The 19216-nt window shown below is 36.4% G+C and overlaps 2 protein-coding genes across 2 annotated transcripts; one reads left to right on the forward strand and one right to left on the reverse strand.

Annotated features, from left to right (window-relative positions):
• The first annotated feature begins 1123 nt into the window (after positions 1 to 1123).
• Positions 1124 to 5964, forward strand: LOC109788187 (aspartate/glutamate/uridylate kinase family protein). Its single transcript, XM_020346860.3, has 7 exons — positions 1124 to 2057; positions 3164 to 3308; positions 3458 to 3511; positions 3595 to 3686; positions 4610 to 4845; positions 5006 to 5176; positions 5519 to 5964. The coding sequence occupies exons 1-7, from the start codon at positions 1411 to 1413 to the stop codon at positions 5614 to 5616; spliced, it is 1443 nt and encodes a 480-aa protein (XP_020202449.2). The 5' UTR covers positions 1124 to 1410; the 3' UTR covers positions 5617 to 5964.
• Positions 5965 to 6487: 523 nt separating this feature from the next.
• Positions 6488 to 9265, reverse strand: LOC109795502 (leucine-rich repeat receptor-like protein kinase PXC1). The gene is made up of 2 exons (XM_020355031.3): positions 7510 to 9265; positions 6488 to 7416 (listed from the first exon to the last, which is right to left on the reverse strand). The coding sequence occupies exons 1-2, from the start codon at positions 8882 to 8884 to the stop codon at positions 6737 to 6739; spliced, it is 2055 nt and encodes a 684-aa protein (XP_020210620.1). The 5' UTR covers positions 8885 to 9265; the 3' UTR covers positions 6488 to 6736.
• Positions 9266 to 19216: the final 9951 nt, after the last annotated feature.

Consider the following 19216-nt stretch of genomic DNA (forward strand, 5'->3'; position numbering starts at 1 on the left):
ATTCAATTAAATGGACAAAACATTGGACTTGTATTGGACAAGGCAAACAAGGAGGAAAATTAGGTCAATGATAATCAATTAATATACAAGTTAGCCTAATCATAGCTATGTTTAGATATGGTATTAAGCGTCTCTTGATAAGTATTCATGCCTAAAGGGACAAAATTTGTCTTCTTCCTTTGTGAAGTGAGAAAAAAATTAGCTCAATCTATGATAGGTAGACATTGTTGAAAGAATTTATGATTTGTAGACACTCTATGTTAGTAATAACAATAACTAAAATAATAAAATAAAGTACTAGAGACATCATAAACAAATGAAAATTTTATGGAGGCAAAAATAATTAGATGAGTATCTTATAATAATTAGAACATATTTTAACCTTCTTATTTATTGGAGTCTAAATGAGTTGAATTTATTAATTTAAGGCCTAAAATTTATGTAAGAACAACATTCTATTATCATAATCTTATCTTGAAAATCTTGCTCATGAATATTATTCTAAGTTGATGAACTTATATGTCAAGATAAATGTGAACATTAGATGAGTTGAGACTCAAAATCTCGAATTCAAACAAAACTAATCTCTTTAAATTCATTTTGTTTTTATTTGTATAAGTAATTAATTTGAGTAAATTTCAGGTTAATCAAGTAGTAGATTTGTGCGATTTGAGTCATTTATTTTGGATCTTGTCAATCTTTTAATTTTTTTTCTTCATTTTTCACTACTTAAATTTTTAAACTAGACTGCTTAGAAATTTAACTCCAACAACTAAAGACCAAATAAATTTCATATTTTAATTAATTATAAATCTAAACCCATTTTCTCTTTACCTAATGTTGGAACTAGGCCACAAAGATATTATTACATGGCATAAATTTAGAATATTTAAAACATATTAGCCTAAACACCGGTGTTGGAATTGAGCCATATCATTATGGGTCTCACGTTTTTATTGTATTATGTTCAGGCGAGTTGGGTTGCGGGTTTTACCCAACCCTATGTCAAGATTGGACCTCAAACATAGCCCAAAACAAATATTATTTAGTATTAGTTGAACATTAAATATTTTAAATTTAGTGTTAACATCATACAAAATAAAAACAATAACTCTGGTATCTTAAAATCTAGATAAAAAAAGGTGTGAAATAATTTTTTAATAGGAAAGTGAAGAAAAGTTGGGCCATGCAAGTTGGATGCAGGTCCAAATGTGGCGAAAGAAGCGCGTGCAATGCACTTGCTCTTGGCACTTAACGGGACCGTCACCACGCGTGACGGCAGATACCAGACCAACTCACGGAACGCAGGCTCCGTCAAAGCCTCGCACGCACACCTTCTCTCAACGCCGAACGCCCTATTCTCTTTCCCTAACGTCCCCGACGACGCCGTAACGTCCTCCCTCACCCCTTATGGCCTCTTGCGACGACGACGACGACTTCTCTCTCCTCCGCGACGACAACCACCACCTCCACCAGCCCTACGCGCCGCACCACCACTTCTCCCCCGCCGCCGTCCCCGTCCCGCCCAAGCCCGTCTCCGACGACGCCGAGGACTACGCCAACCCCTTCGACGACGACGGCGCCAGCGAGAAGCGCAAGGACCGCGACGAGATCGGCGAGGGAGCCTCGTCCTACGGATTTAATAAGAGATCCAAGACGCCGTCCAGCGCCGCTGCCGCCGCCGCCGAGTACCGGAAGGACCGGGAGGAGTGGAGCGACACGGCGATCGAGTGCCTGCTGGAGGCGTACACCGAGAAGTTCACGCAGCTGAATCGCGGAAACCTAAGGGGAAGGGATTGGGAGGAGGTAGCGGCGGTGGTGAGCGAACGGTGCGAGAACCAATCGAAGAGCGTGGAACAGTGTAAGAACAAGGTCGATAACCTAAAGAAGAGGTATAAATTGGAGAGGCATAGAATGAGCAGTGGCTGCATTTCCACCAGTCTCTGGCCTTGGTTCAAGCAATTGGAACAGATCGTCGGAAATTCTCTCTCGGCGAAGTTCTCCGACGAGGATAAAGCGGTTGTTTCTGCCGGAACTTCTCCCAGGCAATCGAAGAGGTATACTATCAACAATCAGCACCGTAATGTTTAATAGTTGTGTTGATGCATTTGCATACAAGTGCTAGTTGTTCACACTTGACATTTTAGTGATTTCTTTAATAATTACTGCATTATTATATTTGCTTGAAGATTTGTTTGTTTGTTGTGTGATTTTGGTTTGGTATATTTCTTGCCTATTCTATTCATTTGCTGCATCATAGTTTGCATAAATGCTTAATTTACTCGAGATGCTTGAAGATTGGAATATTGTAAAGCTTTATGACATTTTTGATTGCTTTGTAGTACCACTGTGCAGCATGTTATAGTTGTAGAATGTTGGCTTTAACGTGATATAGGCTTTTTGTCATGCTATTCGTGGACAACTTTAGACTTTGGAATTGGTTCTTGGGATAAATAGGGGTCTGTGGTTTTGACTGAATCTGAAAACTTGTTTTCTTCAGAGGTATTGCTGCATTTAAATAAGTGTCATGCTGTCTTCACTGGCACACTTCTGGTTTATAAATCACATGGGAACTTGAAACAGTTGGGCGTTACTTTAGTTGTTATCTGTAGTACGTTATTATCTTGAATCTTGATGTTGCATCCATTGGTAAATTAATTTGTATATTGTTACGTTTCATTGTGCTTTGTGTCTGCAGAGGATTTGTCCATTCTGTTTTGATTTGAGTACCCTGCTTGTCCTTGTATGTAATTTATGCTTCCTTCCTTTTAGTACAGGTGTGCACATGTTATATTTTGTAGAATCTTAGCATTAAATTATATTGTCTTTTAGTTGTGTTATTTATGCATAAGTTTAGACTTTAGAATAGGACTTTGCAATATATATGGGTCTATGTGTTTCACTGATGCTGGAAATTTGAAGTTCTCTTTGGTGATGTTGCAAATAAGTAACTTTATCATCGCTGGCAGTGGCATGCTGCTGGTTCACGAATCACGTGGAAATGATAATTCCAATTTGTAGTGGCAGGTGGTGTTACTAGGATGGAGTAGCAAATTGATCGTGTTGTTATTTTTTTTGGAGTATTAATTGGTTTTCTCTTTACTTTTCCTCGTCTTGTGGTATGATGTGTGAATGTTTGAGCATTCCACTGCTTTGTGTATAGATATGGAGTGGCAACGCCCACCACTGGAGGTCAAGCTAATAGCATGAAGTCCAAAGCATTGTCAAACCTTAGATGGCGAAGGGTAGTCCTCAAAATTAGTGGAGCAGCTCTTACTGGATCTGATACCTGCAATATTGACCCTAAGGTTTGTGGTTTATGGTTTGGGTTTACATATGTGGGAAATTTGATAATATTGATTGACTCATGACCTCTTTAGTCTTTACCAAGTGTCTAATTGGTATCTGGATGTTGTGACAACACTTAGTCCATTTGTTTGTTTAAATTAATTATCAGGTGGCCATGTTAGTTTCAAGAGAAGTTGCCATAGCTTCCCGCCTTGGTGTGGAGGTATCAGCTCTCCTGATTATTCTCTGAAGTCTGTTATTCTGCTACCCTTTTCAGTTTGGCTGAAGCAGCTTGTGATATTTCAGGTGGCGATTGTTGTTGGAGGTCGTAATTTCTTCTCTGGAGATGCATGGGTAACTGCAACAGGTTTGGAAAGATGTACTGCGTACCAAGTAGGGTAAGGTTAATTACTAAATTTTTTTACGCAATTTCTATTTACACCATTGTAATTTTACTAGAGATCAATTGTGAAGAAAATAAATGGAAAAATAGTTTATATATCAGTGCAACCATCCATATCCTGATCACAAATGGATGATCCAAAACAAAGAAGATATATTAAAGTTGTGAAGTGGGATAGCAAGTACCTTGGTGGTAGTGCTGGAGAAGGCCACATCTGGAAAGTGAACTCTGACTTGATTAGTATGGGATGTTGGTAGTGGCATTATAGAGCACTTAACTTGTCCGGGTCATTAGACTACTAAGATGACAAAGATTCTCGTGATTTTGAAAAACTAAATTGGAAATCTGATATTTGGAGATCTGGGTGGGGCTGTAAATGGGGGTGGGATTAGAATGACCAGGCAAATTTATTTGTCATGTGCTTTGTCTATGCTTATTTTCTCTTCCAATTGTTTGTGCCTCTGTTGATTATTTGCATAAACCCATTCTTCCCCTTTCTAGAGTTGCACTTCTGACCTTTCATTTAGTTGCATATTCAAATCTGGGGAAGTTTAGATCTATGATGAATAAATTTATATTGAAATATGTATAACCATAATTTCTTTTGTAACAGTTTGAGAGCTGCCAATTTGTGTTATTTTTATATTTCATTTTTGTGTTCTTGGAAAAAATAAATATCTTTTGATGCTTTCACTTTGAGGCTTCCTGTTGTGCTCTGGCAAGTATCTTCTTGATGCCTTGCACATGGGTAATCTTGGGGCAGGTGTTTTCATGGCCTTTATTTCGTTGCTTGTGTTGCCATAAGATCTTTTTAATCTTTCTGGTTAATATATCATCTTCCACATTGATTTGCTTTCATTTCTACTTTTCTATAAAATATTGACCTAACTAATTACTTTTTGAACTTGAACATGCCAGCATGATGGCAACCGTGATGAATTCAATATTGCTCCAATCGACTCTTGAGAAGATGGGTGTTCAGACTCGTGTACAAACTTCAGTTGCCATGCAGGAGTTTGCTGAACCATACAATAGGCAGCGGGCCATCAGACATCTGGAGAAAGGAAGAGTTGTTATATTTGGTGGCATTGGTTTTGGTGCTGGCAATCCACTTTTCTCAACTGACGTAGCTACAGCTCTCCGTGCTTCAGAGCGTATGATGCTATCCTATTTTGTTTTTAAATAAATTTCTAATTTCTAAATACCATTTCCACTCCACATTATCTGCAGCTTATGCAAAGGGGCAACGCATGCATATTTGTTTTGGGTTTTTGTTTTTGCAAGCATCTGCATATATCTCTTTATACCTTGCAGTGAATGCTGAAGCAGTCCTCAAGGGTACTAACGTTGATGGTGTATATGACTGCAACTCACGAGATAACAATTTCACTTTTGAGCACATATCCTTTAGAGAGCTGGGATCAAGAGGCGTCACCTCTATGGATATGTCAGCACTGACATTCTGTGAGGAAAATTCTATTCCTGGTTAGTAAGTTGTTGCATTTGGTGTCATTATGAGCACGTTTCAGGTTTTAGAGCTTTAGGTATTCTTGCAAAAACAATACACATGCACCTCCGTCGCCATCTAGTGGGTCCCAAATAGTCCCTATTGTATACCTATACCGTCAGGCGCTGTCAATTGAAGAAAAATCCTTGGTGCTTAGTCGTGGTTCTGCCAGAGTTAATATTTTTGCTTTTATGTTGAGGTTTACGAGTATCCAACATTATTTTCATAAACTGATATTGAAGTAGCTGCCAAAGTGGACATTTTATTTATTACATATTTAATTTTATTTGATGAATTTCTTTCGTCCTTTAATTGTGCAGTTGTGGTTTTTAATCTCCTGGAGCCTGGGAACATCTCAAAAGCTTTGTGCGGAGAACAAGTTGGCACACTAATTGACCAAACTGGAGCAATAAGCTAACAGTTAATTCAGTCAGTTCAATTATTATTATTCACACTGGAGTCATCAAGTTGAGTGGGATGCTTGGCATGACCGAGATTCTTGTAGAAGAACATATCAAATCTGGACAGATTCAGAGCGTGTGTGACTAAGTTAGTGGAAATTGTACTTTGGAACTGTAATCAAATTCCCTATAAATGATTTTAGGTGGTGGTTGTACTTTTAATAAACGTCTGTAGAAAGAAAAAAATGATGTTTTTGTACATTATTCCTAGATGAATTGTAGAATAGTAATGTGTTAGCAGTAGTCACCCTTTGTTAGTAAATGTAAACAGACACAGAGTAATTAAACGTTATTTATCATTGCAATTGTACTGGTCAATAGTCATTTCCCCTTGGCTGAAGAGATGAAAAATTAGGAGATAGAAGAGTTATTTTGGTTCAAGGAGAACCTACTTGGGACCTTAGGAAAAGCTCATGAAACAAAGTTGTGCATTGCAGAATTTGAATTCACGCGCTTCTATAGCATGTCTTATAGCTCTACTAAGCTAGCTACTATTTCATTTTAAAATTAGAATGAGATTATCGAGAAATAGTTCATGGCTTTCTTGCCTTGTCTCAATGTGGAACGTGAAATCTTAAGGTTTGGAATTCCCATGTTTAATATTTAATTTGAAGCTACTCGTTAGTTGCAAGTTGCAAGCTATTTCTGGCATGCGGTTAATTCATCATGAACCTCCATCGAAATTATATGTCGCGTGCCTAGCTTTTGAAAGCAATTTTAAGCATATTGGTGCTCCTAACACGTTTCCATGATTTCAGGATCGCATACCAAAGTTAATTTTATCCAATGATAAAACTTTATTTAATCAATTCCCATTCACAGTGCTGATGACAATAATGCTGATGAATTGTGTCAAGACGACAGTCCACTTAGGCAAACTTCAAATGTACATTGTAGTACAATTCAACTAGAGAATACTTGTGCTGCGTTCATTCAATGGAATTCCACAAAACTCACAAATTTTACAAAGAACACTTAAAACAATGAGCATAGAGACAATGCAACTAGAAGAGGAGCTAATAACTGCAGTGGAATATATGACATAAATTAATCTTATATATACCAACATTAGCACTCCTACGCTAGACCATCTTCAGTGGTGGGAATGGAAGGCGAAAGCGAATTGCGGGATTCATCATAGTCCTCCCCAAGAGGCGATTGCTCCACCCTGATATCCTCAATCATCTTGACAACTTCATCCATGGTTGGCCTCTTCTCAGGCTGCGGCACCACACAAGCCAACCCAACATGGAGCATGGACACAAGCTCCTCCTCAATGTTCTTATACCGCAAAAGCTCTTGGTCAAACACCTCCGCAGTCCACTCCTCCTTCACAACGGAGCGAACCCACTTGGGAAGGTCCACCACCGCTTGTTCCTCTTCCTCCATTCTTGGACGAGCCGGTGAAGGATACTGCGACGAAGGAGCCCTCCCCGTGAGAACCTCCAACAGCAACACGCCGAAACTGTACACGTCAGCCTGCTGCGACAACCTCTTCTGTTGCTCCTGTTCTGGGGCCCTGTACCCCCCCAATCGCGCAATGGCGTGAACCGGGTTCAACAACAGTGATAAGCCGAAGTCAGAGATGCATGCAACGCCGTTCTTGTCCAGAAGCACGTTGGAAGATTTCACGTTCCCATGAGGCACTTTAGCTGCACTGTACTCTCCATGAATCTTACCAAGACCTCTCGCTGCCCCCAACACCAAGCTTATTCTTGTAGTCCAATCCAACGGAATTCTCCCCGGACCACGGTTCCCTATCAGTATCCAACAAATGCAGAATTAAAGAAAAATTGAAACAGCTTTTATCTAAGTTAGAAACGGTTTGAGAATGAGTGATTATGACTAACCATGAAGAAGAGCATGCAAGCTTCCGTTGGAGAGATAATCATAGACAAGAAGCTTCTCCTCCTTGGCATAGTAATAAGCTTTGAGTCTGACAACATTGGGGTGCTTAAGCTTCCCAATGACATCCATATACTGTTCAAACTCATGCCTGGCGCAAGGGTTGGCGTCCTTGAGCCTCTTGACCGCGACGGTGCAGCCATCATCAAGCACCGCCCTATACACCGTCCCCAAGCTTCCCTTCCCAAGCATCTCTGCGGACGCACGCAGCAGATCCTCCAACTCAAACTCACTCCTCCGATCAAAAAACACAAGCCTACTCCTATCAGTCCCACTAGTCCCATCACTCTCACCACTCGCGTAAACCTTCTTCTCACTCCCACCACCGTAGCTGCTCCCACTCTTCCTCTTCCCATAACTCTCCCCACTCCCCACCAAACTCGACCCTCTCCCCCTCGCACAGCAATGCGCCACCACGAAAGAAGTCACCACCAACAGCGCCACACAGTTCGCCACCACGATCGCCACAATTGCACCAGGACCCAACCCCTTACGTGGACCCTCTTTCCCCGGTCGAGCAATCACGCTTGTTTCCGGAAAAGAACTAGGGTTTGAGGGAACCGTTTCATCCGGTTCATTATCATTATCATTATCATTATTACTATCACTAGGGTTTGGGGTGAAGGAACAAACAGGAAAGGGTGTAGCACCGCATAAACCCTCGTTACCGGAGAAGGTTGCATAGCCGAATTTCTTTAGCATGGGGTTTGGTAAACGACCGTAGAACTCGTTGTTTGTCATGTTGAGTTGCGTGAGGCTTTTCATGGAGGAAGAGAGGTCGGGGATTTGTCCCGAGAGAAGGTTGTTTTGGAGTCTCAGCGTTATGAGGTGCGTTAAGTTGGCGAGGGAATCCACGTTGCCGCGGATGTTGTTGTCGGAGAGGTCGAGGCGGAGGAGGGACCCGAGGGAGGAGATCTGCGGCGGGATCTCGCCGGAGAGGTCGTTGGCGCCGAGGTAGAGGAGGCGGAGGTTCGTGCAGTTGGCGAGGAGGGGCGAGACGGTGGCGTTGAGGCGGTTGTCGTGGAGGTCGAGGAGGCGGAGGTGGGTGAGGGCGGCGAGAGCGTCGAGGGGGCCGCGGAGGTTCAGGGAGGGGAGGGAGAGGGCCGTCACGCGCCCGTTCGGGGAGCACCGCACGCCCCGCCACGCGCCGGAGCAGGCGTCGCCGCCGGTCCAGTTGCTGAGGAGGTGGCCGTGGAGGTCGCTCCCGCGGCGGAAGAGGGTGAGCGCGTGAGTGTCGTTGTGGTGGAGGCTCCACGTGAGGAATGGTAAGAGAAACAAAAACAACATCGTGAAGAATGCATGGTGAGGAACCTCCTTCATGTTTGTTTGTCCTAGGGCGGGAAGTGAAGTGGAGACAGACAACGTTGTTGTGTGTTTGAAAACTAGAGTGAGTGGAAGTGATTCGAGTTTAGGATGTTGATATTGATAGGGTGGGATGGATTTTCATGTGACATGATTATGATTATAGAGAGTGTGTTAATGTTATTGATTATTATATGTTGGGGTGATTAGGACAGAGGGAGTATATATGATGATTAAAGGTAGGGAAATGGTTGTGTGAATGATTGCTCTTGTCCATTCTTCTAAAGAAAAAGATCCATGACCATGAGCAACCTTCCCTTTACTTGCTTTTTCTTTTTTCTTGGTCCATTCTGCAAAAGGGCAAAAGATGAGAAATATGATCTTGTGCTTCTTCTTGATCCTTGTGATCTCAAAATATTGTCCCTGCTGCTGCATCTTTATAGTACTGTAACAGAAGAAATTTAGAATGATACCATTCCACTTCAATAAATAATATGATTTATGTTGTGAATGAAATTGTATACTTTAATGTGCCACAGCTACTTTCTTGCCTTTAGTTATACAAAAGTGATATACTTTGGCTGTACTATATATAATGTGGCGTAATAGGGTGAGATTCCAAAGCCTAGCACCACACCATCTTAAAACTGCTAAAATTAATTGTTTTTCTCCCTTTAACGAATATTTAATAGAAAAAACTAATATATGCTTTGAAAGATTAAATTGATGTGGCAATTTGAAAATGATTTTGAGACCAAAGGGAGGCTGGTGCTATGTTGTATCCGACAGTGTTACGTGGCTTCACTATATTTAGAGATCTCAATCGATATTTCCACTGACTTTTAGATGAAATATGTCAACTACGCAATCCGCAATAGCACGAGCAAATATAATTTGGTAGGTATGGACGAATCATAGCTACAAAGAGTACAATGGCTGTATACATTAATTATATATCACTTTGTTATGCAATACTAATAGTTTTTAAGACAATACACACAACTTGATGTTGGAGGACTTTTGAATTTGAACTCCCATACTGAAGAAGGATACATAATACTTATAATTGTTTTAAATTTGAATTTGAATTAGTACTTTTCATGTTGAAGAGTTAAAGTTATTATGTTTAATTTTAATAATTTAATATAAACATATAAAATGATATAAAATTATAATTCAATGATTAAATTTACAAAATTTATAATTATTGAACGATATAATATTTAATAAAAATTACACCGGTATGATTTGAATTCTCGTTTAAAATGAAATGTTTTCATACCTCTAATGTTCACAATCTTGGTACTATTAAGTAAACATCATGCTTTTGATAAGATTCTAATAAATATGAATATACCAAATCTTGGTGGCTAGCTATAGCCCTCTAAATGTTAACATTGTTTTCTTTATTTTGTAAGTGTAAAGGAGGTAGATTGTTGACAATCAAGTAGCTAGAAACAATTCATCATAAATAATTGTAGTTGACTTTTGTTGTATCTTCTTTTCTTTTCTTGAGACGTTCATAATATTGCCACTCCTTCTCAAAAATTTGTTTTCTCCTCATTAATAAAGGGCATGGAGAACCAATTCTTAAGACAAGAGGAGTAGGACCACACGTAACAAGTTATATTTACTTTTGACAATTAGAAATTAACTGAAAATTAAAATTGGGTGCATGCAACATTTTGGTGGTTGGAGCTCTTGTCACAATATGCAAGAATTTATTGTATTTTATTTTGAGAATGTTCTGGTGGGGAAAAAGAAGCATTTGAAATCCAATGGTCCACAATTATAACAATCCTTTGTGTTGTTGAGCTGTGGACCACTAAGGCATGGACTGTGTTGATTTGCAACTTTCACCTCATATGTTTAACCCCGAATGAAAATGATTTAGTTATTTTAGTAAACAAATTAACTTTTGAGGCTTTCAACTAAAGAAAGTGGCTCATTATCTGATTTACCTGCTGTGCTCCTCTTTTCTATGTCGTGGAACAAAAAGAGGCTCTCCACTTTATGTCAAGAGCAAGCAAAGTTTTTCTCGCACCAACCCCTCAACATTTTAGTCATCAAATTCAATACATGCATGCTAATACAAACAAAAAAGAAGCATAACTCAAGTTTAAACATGTTGTGGCTATTTAATTCAAAGGCACCAAAATCAAATGCACTACAGTCAAAATAATTTGAAAATGCCCCAAACAAATTGATATATAATATTAATGTAGTTTTAGTTACCTTTTTCCCTATAGTTTTATAAACATTAACTTTTACTATCAATAGTTAAAATGTTCTATTTTAATCTTTGTAAATACTATTTTTTTTCTTCTTCTTTTTAGTCCTTTTACACCCCCCTTTTTTTTTTTCCATCGTTTGTACTACGTTTCTTGTAATAACGAATGGGTTACACCAGTCCTCCACTGAGCATTCACCACAGAAGTATATGTTGGTAATGCACTAATGCATGCCTCAAAAAGTGAGGGAAATGTTTCAGCTTTTTTATTGTTAGTTGTTACATTTCAATGACACACCAAGCTTCTTTGGCCCAACGAACGTGCAAAAGCAAAAGAAAAATAAAGCAGAGAGCAGAGATTGAAGGCGAGATTGGTGTTCTAAATCCATAACTTTATATATTTTGCCCTCATCAACTCAGCAACACTTTAAAAAGCACCACACAGTATTGCATGCAGTCGCAGTAGGGAATCAAAATCTGTGTTTCTTCTTTCAATTGCTTTTATCATATTGGAAAATGGGCAAAGAACACATTTTTTTTATCTAAGAACATTCTACTTAGGTAAAAGCTAAAGCTCTGCATTTTACTCTCCAATTGTCTATTTGGCTACATATTATGGGTGCCAAGCCTGTCAACAACCATGTGTTACTGTGACTTTAATTTTTTCTTTTATGGTACAGTCTAACTTTAGTTATGTGCTTCATGTCAGGACAAAAGAATAATCAAATAGCTAGAGACAAAAACAGTGTCAGATCACAAAGAATGTCATATTAATTTTCTCTTGCATTTGCAACAACAACTGAACTGCTATGGTACGTGGTTATTGGGAAAGGAGCAAATTAAGGTGGAAATTCTGGAGACAAGAGGCAATATATATTGTATAATTTGCGACAATTTGCCAACAATACGTTTGATACGAAGGTTAAAGGATCGTAACTTTTTTTTTTTTTGGCCTTTTTCCCTCTTAGATATTCTCCATAGCCTTGGAGTGGAGAAGGGGTCCTCTTGAAAAAGGCTTTCACTTGACCTTAATTATTATGCAAATGTTCAAGGCAAGCCTAACCATAACCAATTAATCTTGTTAATTTATTGTTAACATGTTGAGTAAATTGCACTATTTTTTTTTCCTTTTTCAGAAAGATATTTAAATTATATTTCTCGTCCTATTTAATTTTAAAAATAAATAAAATTTTAGAAATAACAAATTGTACTATTTAATTCATTGTAATGTAAATAATATTGTTAGAGATTTTCCCTCTCTTTTATTTTCAACATCATTCTGGGTTAATTTTGAATTTCTATTGATTTTGTGACTTTAACTTTAAAGACTTAATAATTATTTTTGAAGTAAGTACATTTTTTTTAAGGAAGTACATCTTTCTTCTTCCCTTATGTATATGTAAAACCGTTTATTTATAGAGAAATTTCTTTATTTAATTTAATTTTCTAAAAATTATATTTATTGGACCTTAGAAAATACATATAAATATATCTTCACATGACGGTGTAATAAAAATAGAAAGGGATAGCTAGCAAGTATGTTTGTTTATTTTTTTAATATATATATATATATATATATATATATATATATATATATATATGAGATTTATAAAATTCACATTTTATAAGAATGAAGTATCAAATCATCTTGGATTAATATAAAATTTTGTATATATGATTTTAGAGTAAAAAACTTTCAATCTAACGGTTGGATTTACAAAATTCATATTTAATACCCTAAACCCTAAACCCTATATATATATATATATATATATATATATATATATATATATATATATTATTTTTCTGTGTTTGTTAGGACTATATTTTTAATCAATTTTCTTCCATTTTTAATAAACAACATACTCTTATTTGCTTCTTAAAAATTACATTTTTAAATAATTTTTAAGAATAACTTTTTTTAATATAATTTTAAATAAACTGACTCAATTTGTGAGAATATTTATGAAATGAGTTGAATATGTTTTGAAATCTATCATAATTGAATTCCCTACAAACTAAAGGACTTATAATAACTCGTAATTTGCAACTCTATTGGTGAAGAGGAAAATCATTTGTTACAATCATCTTATTTTTGTTAATTAATTGATTAATTAGTTTGATATTAAATTTAAATATGATTTGAGCAAATCTAATCTAAAGTAAAGTAGTTTGGATTGAATCAATTTTTAATTTTAGTATTACTTTTAATTTTTTTAGAGAAATTAATATTAAATAAATGATAAGATATATAATAACCACAATAAAATTAATTTAAAATATAAAATAGCTTATATGTAAGTCATTATAATGTTAATTCTTTAAATACCTATTATAACCAACAAAGGAAGCCCATTCTCTAATCTTAATTAGTCTCTTTATTCAAATCAAATCTATATCAAGATCTCTCATGGTTGAGTCTGAAGTATCTTATTAAATCAAAAAACAATATGAGATCCTTTAGAAAGTTATGTTTTAATGTTAATAAACTTAGTTGTCATGTTGCTTTTGTAGTTGGTAAAAGCAAATCTTGACCACCTATTTTTCATAGCATCAACTGCAAGGTAGGGGGTGATCATCATTAGTGGAAAAAAAACTTTTAAAATCGGTTATTTTGAACTTTTAAAATCGGTTCTGTAACCGATTTTGAAAGAGTCGATTTTAAAAGTTAGACTTTTAAAATCGGTTAAACAACCGATTTTAAAAGTAAACTTTTAAGATCGGTTGTTTTATAACCGATCTTAAAAGTGCAGCTGTGGAAAAAAAATAAACTGGAACGGGCCGTTCCAGTCTAATCAAAATGCCTAAAACTTTAACTTTTAGAATGGGCCGTGCTCCAGTGGGAACGCCCCGTACTCCTTGGAAAACGGCCCGTACTCCTTGGAGAATGACCCGTTCTCCCTGCAGTATGGCCCGTACTCCCTGCAGTACGGCCCGTACTCCTTGGAGAACGGCCCGTTCTCCTTGCAGTACGACCCGTACTCATTGGAGAACGGCCCGTTCTCCTTGCAGAACGGGCCGTTCCAAGTTCGAAATTTTCCCACACTGCACCTACAACGAAAATAGAGACGAGAAAAGCGTGAAAAAACGAAAAGAGACACAAAAAAATTATGAGAAGACGAAAATGAACACGAAAACGATAACAAAATTTACCTTATTGGAGACTTTAGAAAATGAGAGCGTCAGAAATTAAAAAAAGGAATGGAGGGAAAGATTGAAAAGAATGAGAATAGAGGGGAATATAAAAGATTTCTGACGATACTTTTAAAATCGGTTATTGAAGAACCGATTTTGTATACTACATATATACAAAATCGGTTCTGAAATAACTGATTTTAAAAGTAGCACTTTTAAAATCGGTTCTTAAATAACCGATTTTAAAAGTAGAACTTTTAAAATCGGTCATAAAATAACTAATCTTAAAAGTACTTTTAAGATCGGTTATTTTATAACCGATCATAAAAGTACTTTTAAGATCGGTTCTTTTGTAACCGATCTTAAAAGTGGCACTTTTAAGATCGGTTCTTTTATAACCGATCTTAAAAGTAATTTTAAGATCGGTTATAAAAGAACCAATCTTAAAAGTGTTCATGTTATTTACAAAATTGCTACCGCGTCACTTTTAAGATCGGTTACAAGATAACCGATCTTAAAACTCTGATTTTAAATTCAATTTTTGCACTAGTGCATCTTAGTTAAATAAATGTCTTCTTCTAGATATCCCATTATGAAACACATAAAAGTTGTCTTTAAAAAGGATATTGTGGTTTTTACACACACGCACACATATATATACACATATATAACTTTCTGCCCAACTCGAAAAAGTTGGATTCCTAACCCTCTATGTGAATGTTTTTGTGAGAAAGAGATAAAAATGGTCTTCGAGATACTACATCTCTTGGGATATTGTTTTAAATAGCTACCAAATATGAGAAAACAAAATTTTGGATTTAAGATTCTTAGAAAAATAAAAGTATTTTGTGATCCAAACACCTTCTAAAAGTAAGGTAACACATTTTTTTTATAGTAATTTTTTTTAAATGTTGAATGGTGTAATTTTTATTAATTTATTTAATATATAATATTAAATTTCATAAGAGAATAAAGATGTCGTAATAAGGTTTGTGTGACCAATATCCAAATAAATAAGCTATTTCATGAATGAGATAGAATTTAGATAAACTATAGCACAACCAGAGGGTAAAAAAGGGTTGTCATGAATATAACCATTTATTTGAGCTAAAACTTTTAGGATCATACACTACTCAAATCAATATCAAATTCAAATTCTAACATCTTCATAATTCATAATATACATATTTCAAGTCTCCAAACACAGTTTAAATCATGGTTCCTAATTTATATAGTTCAACTTGCAACACCCAAAGATGCAAATTTTTGATAGTTTTTTCAACGTCATTTTGAGTCATTTTCATGTGCAAACAAGTCCCAATAGATAATATAACAGCAGATTTAGGTCCATTTGTAAGCCAACTTCCTTGAGTTGGATGATATATTATGTTATGGGCTGAATACTCATGAGGCCCAATGTTGTTTTAGTTGTTTTATAGGCCTGTGTCTTTGGTCCATTCCTACTATAAAACCTTGCAATTGGTGTTTGTGGATATGAATGATGGTATTCCAATGTTTTCTTTCTTAGTGTTCTCTTTAGGTAGCTTAGTTCAGATAACAAATATGTATCATTGGTGCTTTCATTGTTTCAACCTCTATGCCTCCTAGGGTTTCTAAAGATGTCAATCCCAAAACAGGTAAGGATTCAGATGATACTCTTCTAATGTTTGCTACTAAGATTGTTTCATTATAATCATAAGTTAATTAATAGGTGTTTTTTCAAGAAACTCAACTCGAATCAATCACTTTTGTTCTTGAATATTTAATGGACCAAACCCAGAAAACCTTGTTCTTACACTTATCTCATATGTTCTCCCTTATATCCCTACCTTATGACCCATATATCTCCACCACACATCCTTTTTCCACTTTACCACAATTTTCCCAATCCCTAACCACCTTAAATTGTCTTTCTAGTTCCTTCACACGATTTCAACCAGTAGCCAACGATTTTATTCCATAGACCTTATTTTCATTGTCCCAATTATTAACGCTTTCCTACTTCCCCCACCATTTAACCATACAATCTCAACACTTCCATCCTTTCCCATTTCATCTTTTCATCCACCTTTTGGATATGATCAAACTGGTTCTCTAGCCTATATGACAGACCAACATTTTCTCCCACCTAAGCTCCAAATAACGTATTTTGAAGGGTATAAACCTCTAGATTAGCTTTTTCAAGTTGATCAATATTTTATGATATATTAGGTACCATGAGAACAATGGGTCCAGTAGTAGCTTCCTATATGAAAGGAGAGGCTCTTAGTTGGTTTAAATGGATGTTTTCTAATAATCAAATGGGCGATTGGACTCACTTTAGCCACTCACTAGAATTACATTTAGGTCCTTTGACATATGAAAATCATGAGGTAATTTTACTCAAATTACGCTAGATAGGCTCCATTTCTGAGTATTAGGATACATTTGAAAAGTTATGTAATAAGGTTTGTGGTTTATCCCCCATCACTACACTAAACTATTTCATTTTTGGGTTAATTTTGATGATTCAAAATGAGATGGCTATCTTGATACCACATTTAGTTACTCAAGCAATTGGTTTGGTTAAATTAGTAGAAGCCAAGTTGTAGAATTCTAAGCAATGCTCTGACTATTTTAACCAGTACCCTCAATCCTCTAATTCTAACCCTCGTCCAACTAGTAATTCATTTGTTCCATCTCCTAAACCTGCCACATCAAATACTACCACCTCTAACTCTACATCTGTCCCTACATCCCTACCTATAAAAAAGCTAACACCTTAACAATTACAAGAGTGTCGTGTGGCCGAATTGTGTTATAATTGTGATGATAAATATGTTTTTGGTCATAAGTGCTCTAACCCTCAATTTTTATTACTCTTATCTGATGAAGACTCATTTCCATTGCTTGATACTAATCCAGATCAATTCCCTACTACCAATGAAGGACAATCAATTAGTTTATACTTCATCCGAGGATGATTCCACATTCCATTTTCACCTCTTCACCTTGGCCCTTACTGGTCATACTTCCCCATAAACATCGTGGTTCAAGGGTTGCATTAATAGGTTACAAGTTTTGGTCCTCATTGATAAGGTAGTTCGCATAACATCATTCAACCTCGCATCGCTAAATACCCAAATCTATCTGTTACCTCCACCACCTTTTTCAAGTTATGGTTGGCAACAATGATTATATTACATGCCATGATTATTGTCCTAAGGTTTCTATTTCCTTCCAGGAACACGTTTTCAACGTACCTCTATAGTTGTTGCTTATTGAGGGTGCAAATGTTATTTTGGAGGTTGCCTGGTTGCGTACATTGGGTACTATACAGACAAATTTTGCTATTCCTTCCTTTACCTCCACTCATCAAGGGCTGACCATTACTATCACAAGGGACCTAGTGACTCTGAAACTAGCTATTTTCCCTCAAATATGTCATTTTTTTTCATCAAGACACTGTTTCTTCTTGTCATTTGCTCTCTATTACCACTTCCATTGAACCCTTTGCTATAACCCTTCCCACCCCTCTACCTTCTTCTCTTACCAATCCTTGCCTTACACAATTACTCTATGAATTTGACCTAATTTTTCAACAACTTCATGGCCTACCCCCTTCCTACCTACATGATCACCATATTCCCTTATTACCAAACACTACTATAATTAATGTCAAGCCTTATCGTTACCCTTACTCTCAAAAAGCCACTTTGATCACTAAATGTTATATGAAGGAATTATAAAGTCTAGCACTAGCCCTTTCTCTTCCTCGGTGCCGCTAGTAAAAAAAAATAGATGGCTCTTGGCATTTTTATGTGAACCATAGAGCTTTAAATGCAATTACTATGAAGGATAGATTTCTTATTCTTACCATTTGTGAATTCCTGGATGAACTTGGAGCTACCCAAGTGTTCTCTAAGATTGATTTATGTTTGAGTTACCGACAAATTCGTGTTATCCCTTCAAATACTTATAAAACAATTTTTAGGACATTTGCTGGCCTATACAAATTTTTAGTTATGCCATATGGTTGTTTTATCAAATGCTTCATTCACTTTCCAGTCAACCATGAATAATTTGCTTAGACCTTATTTGAGAAAATTTGTCTTATATTTTGACCTATAACAAATCATTCATGGCCCATTTAGTTAATTTACATTCAATTTTACAGTTATTGTTAACTAACTAGTTTTATACCAAGCATGCTAAGTGTGTGTTTTGTGTTCCATTAGTGGCTTATTTGGGCAACATTATTTCAAGACATGATGCTGCACTTGACCTAGACAAGCACACAACCATTTTGGACTAGCTCGTTCCTCACTCCCTCACAATCCTACATGGGATTTTGGGTATTACAATATTTTATACGTGGTTTTTTCATTACTATGCTACCATAGTCGCCTCTTTTACATATCTACATAAGAATTATACTTTTACACATACAATAGAAGCTCAAATTGCTTTTATAGAATAAAAAAATGCATCACTAATTCGCTTGTTTTGGGCTTGTCAGATTTTTCTTCTCCTTTTGTATTGAAGACGAATGCTTCTGCTATTATTGTAGGTGTAGTTTCTTTCTCAACATGGTCTCCCACTAACGCTTTTTGGCAAAAATCTTTGCACAAAGATACAATTTGAATCAATTTATGTTACTGAGATGTTTGTAGATATTGAAGCAGTTAAGAAGTGAAGACAATACTTGATTGCTCAACACTTTCAAATTATAACATACTAAAAGAGCTTATAAAGTCTGTTGGCCAAAGCCATTCATACACCTAAATAGTAGAAATGGATCACTAAACTTTTGGGTTTTCACTTTGAGATAATATATCACCTTGGTTTCCATAATGCAGCTACTGATGCCTTATTTAGGTTGAACCCCACCAACCTTTTGACATTCTCTATTTCTTTTCAAGTCCCTTTTTTCCCCGCATAATGAAAATAATATTATCATTCTCATTTAGCTAGTCAACTCTTAAAACATAAATTATTGACATATT

This window comes from Cajanus cajan, chromosome 7, assembly GCF_000230855.2.
Source record: "Cajanus cajan strain Asha chromosome 7, NIPB_CcT2T_4, whole genome shotgun sequence".
Taxonomy (NCBI): domain Eukaryota; kingdom Viridiplantae; phylum Streptophyta; class Magnoliopsida; order Fabales; family Fabaceae; genus Cajanus; species Cajanus cajan.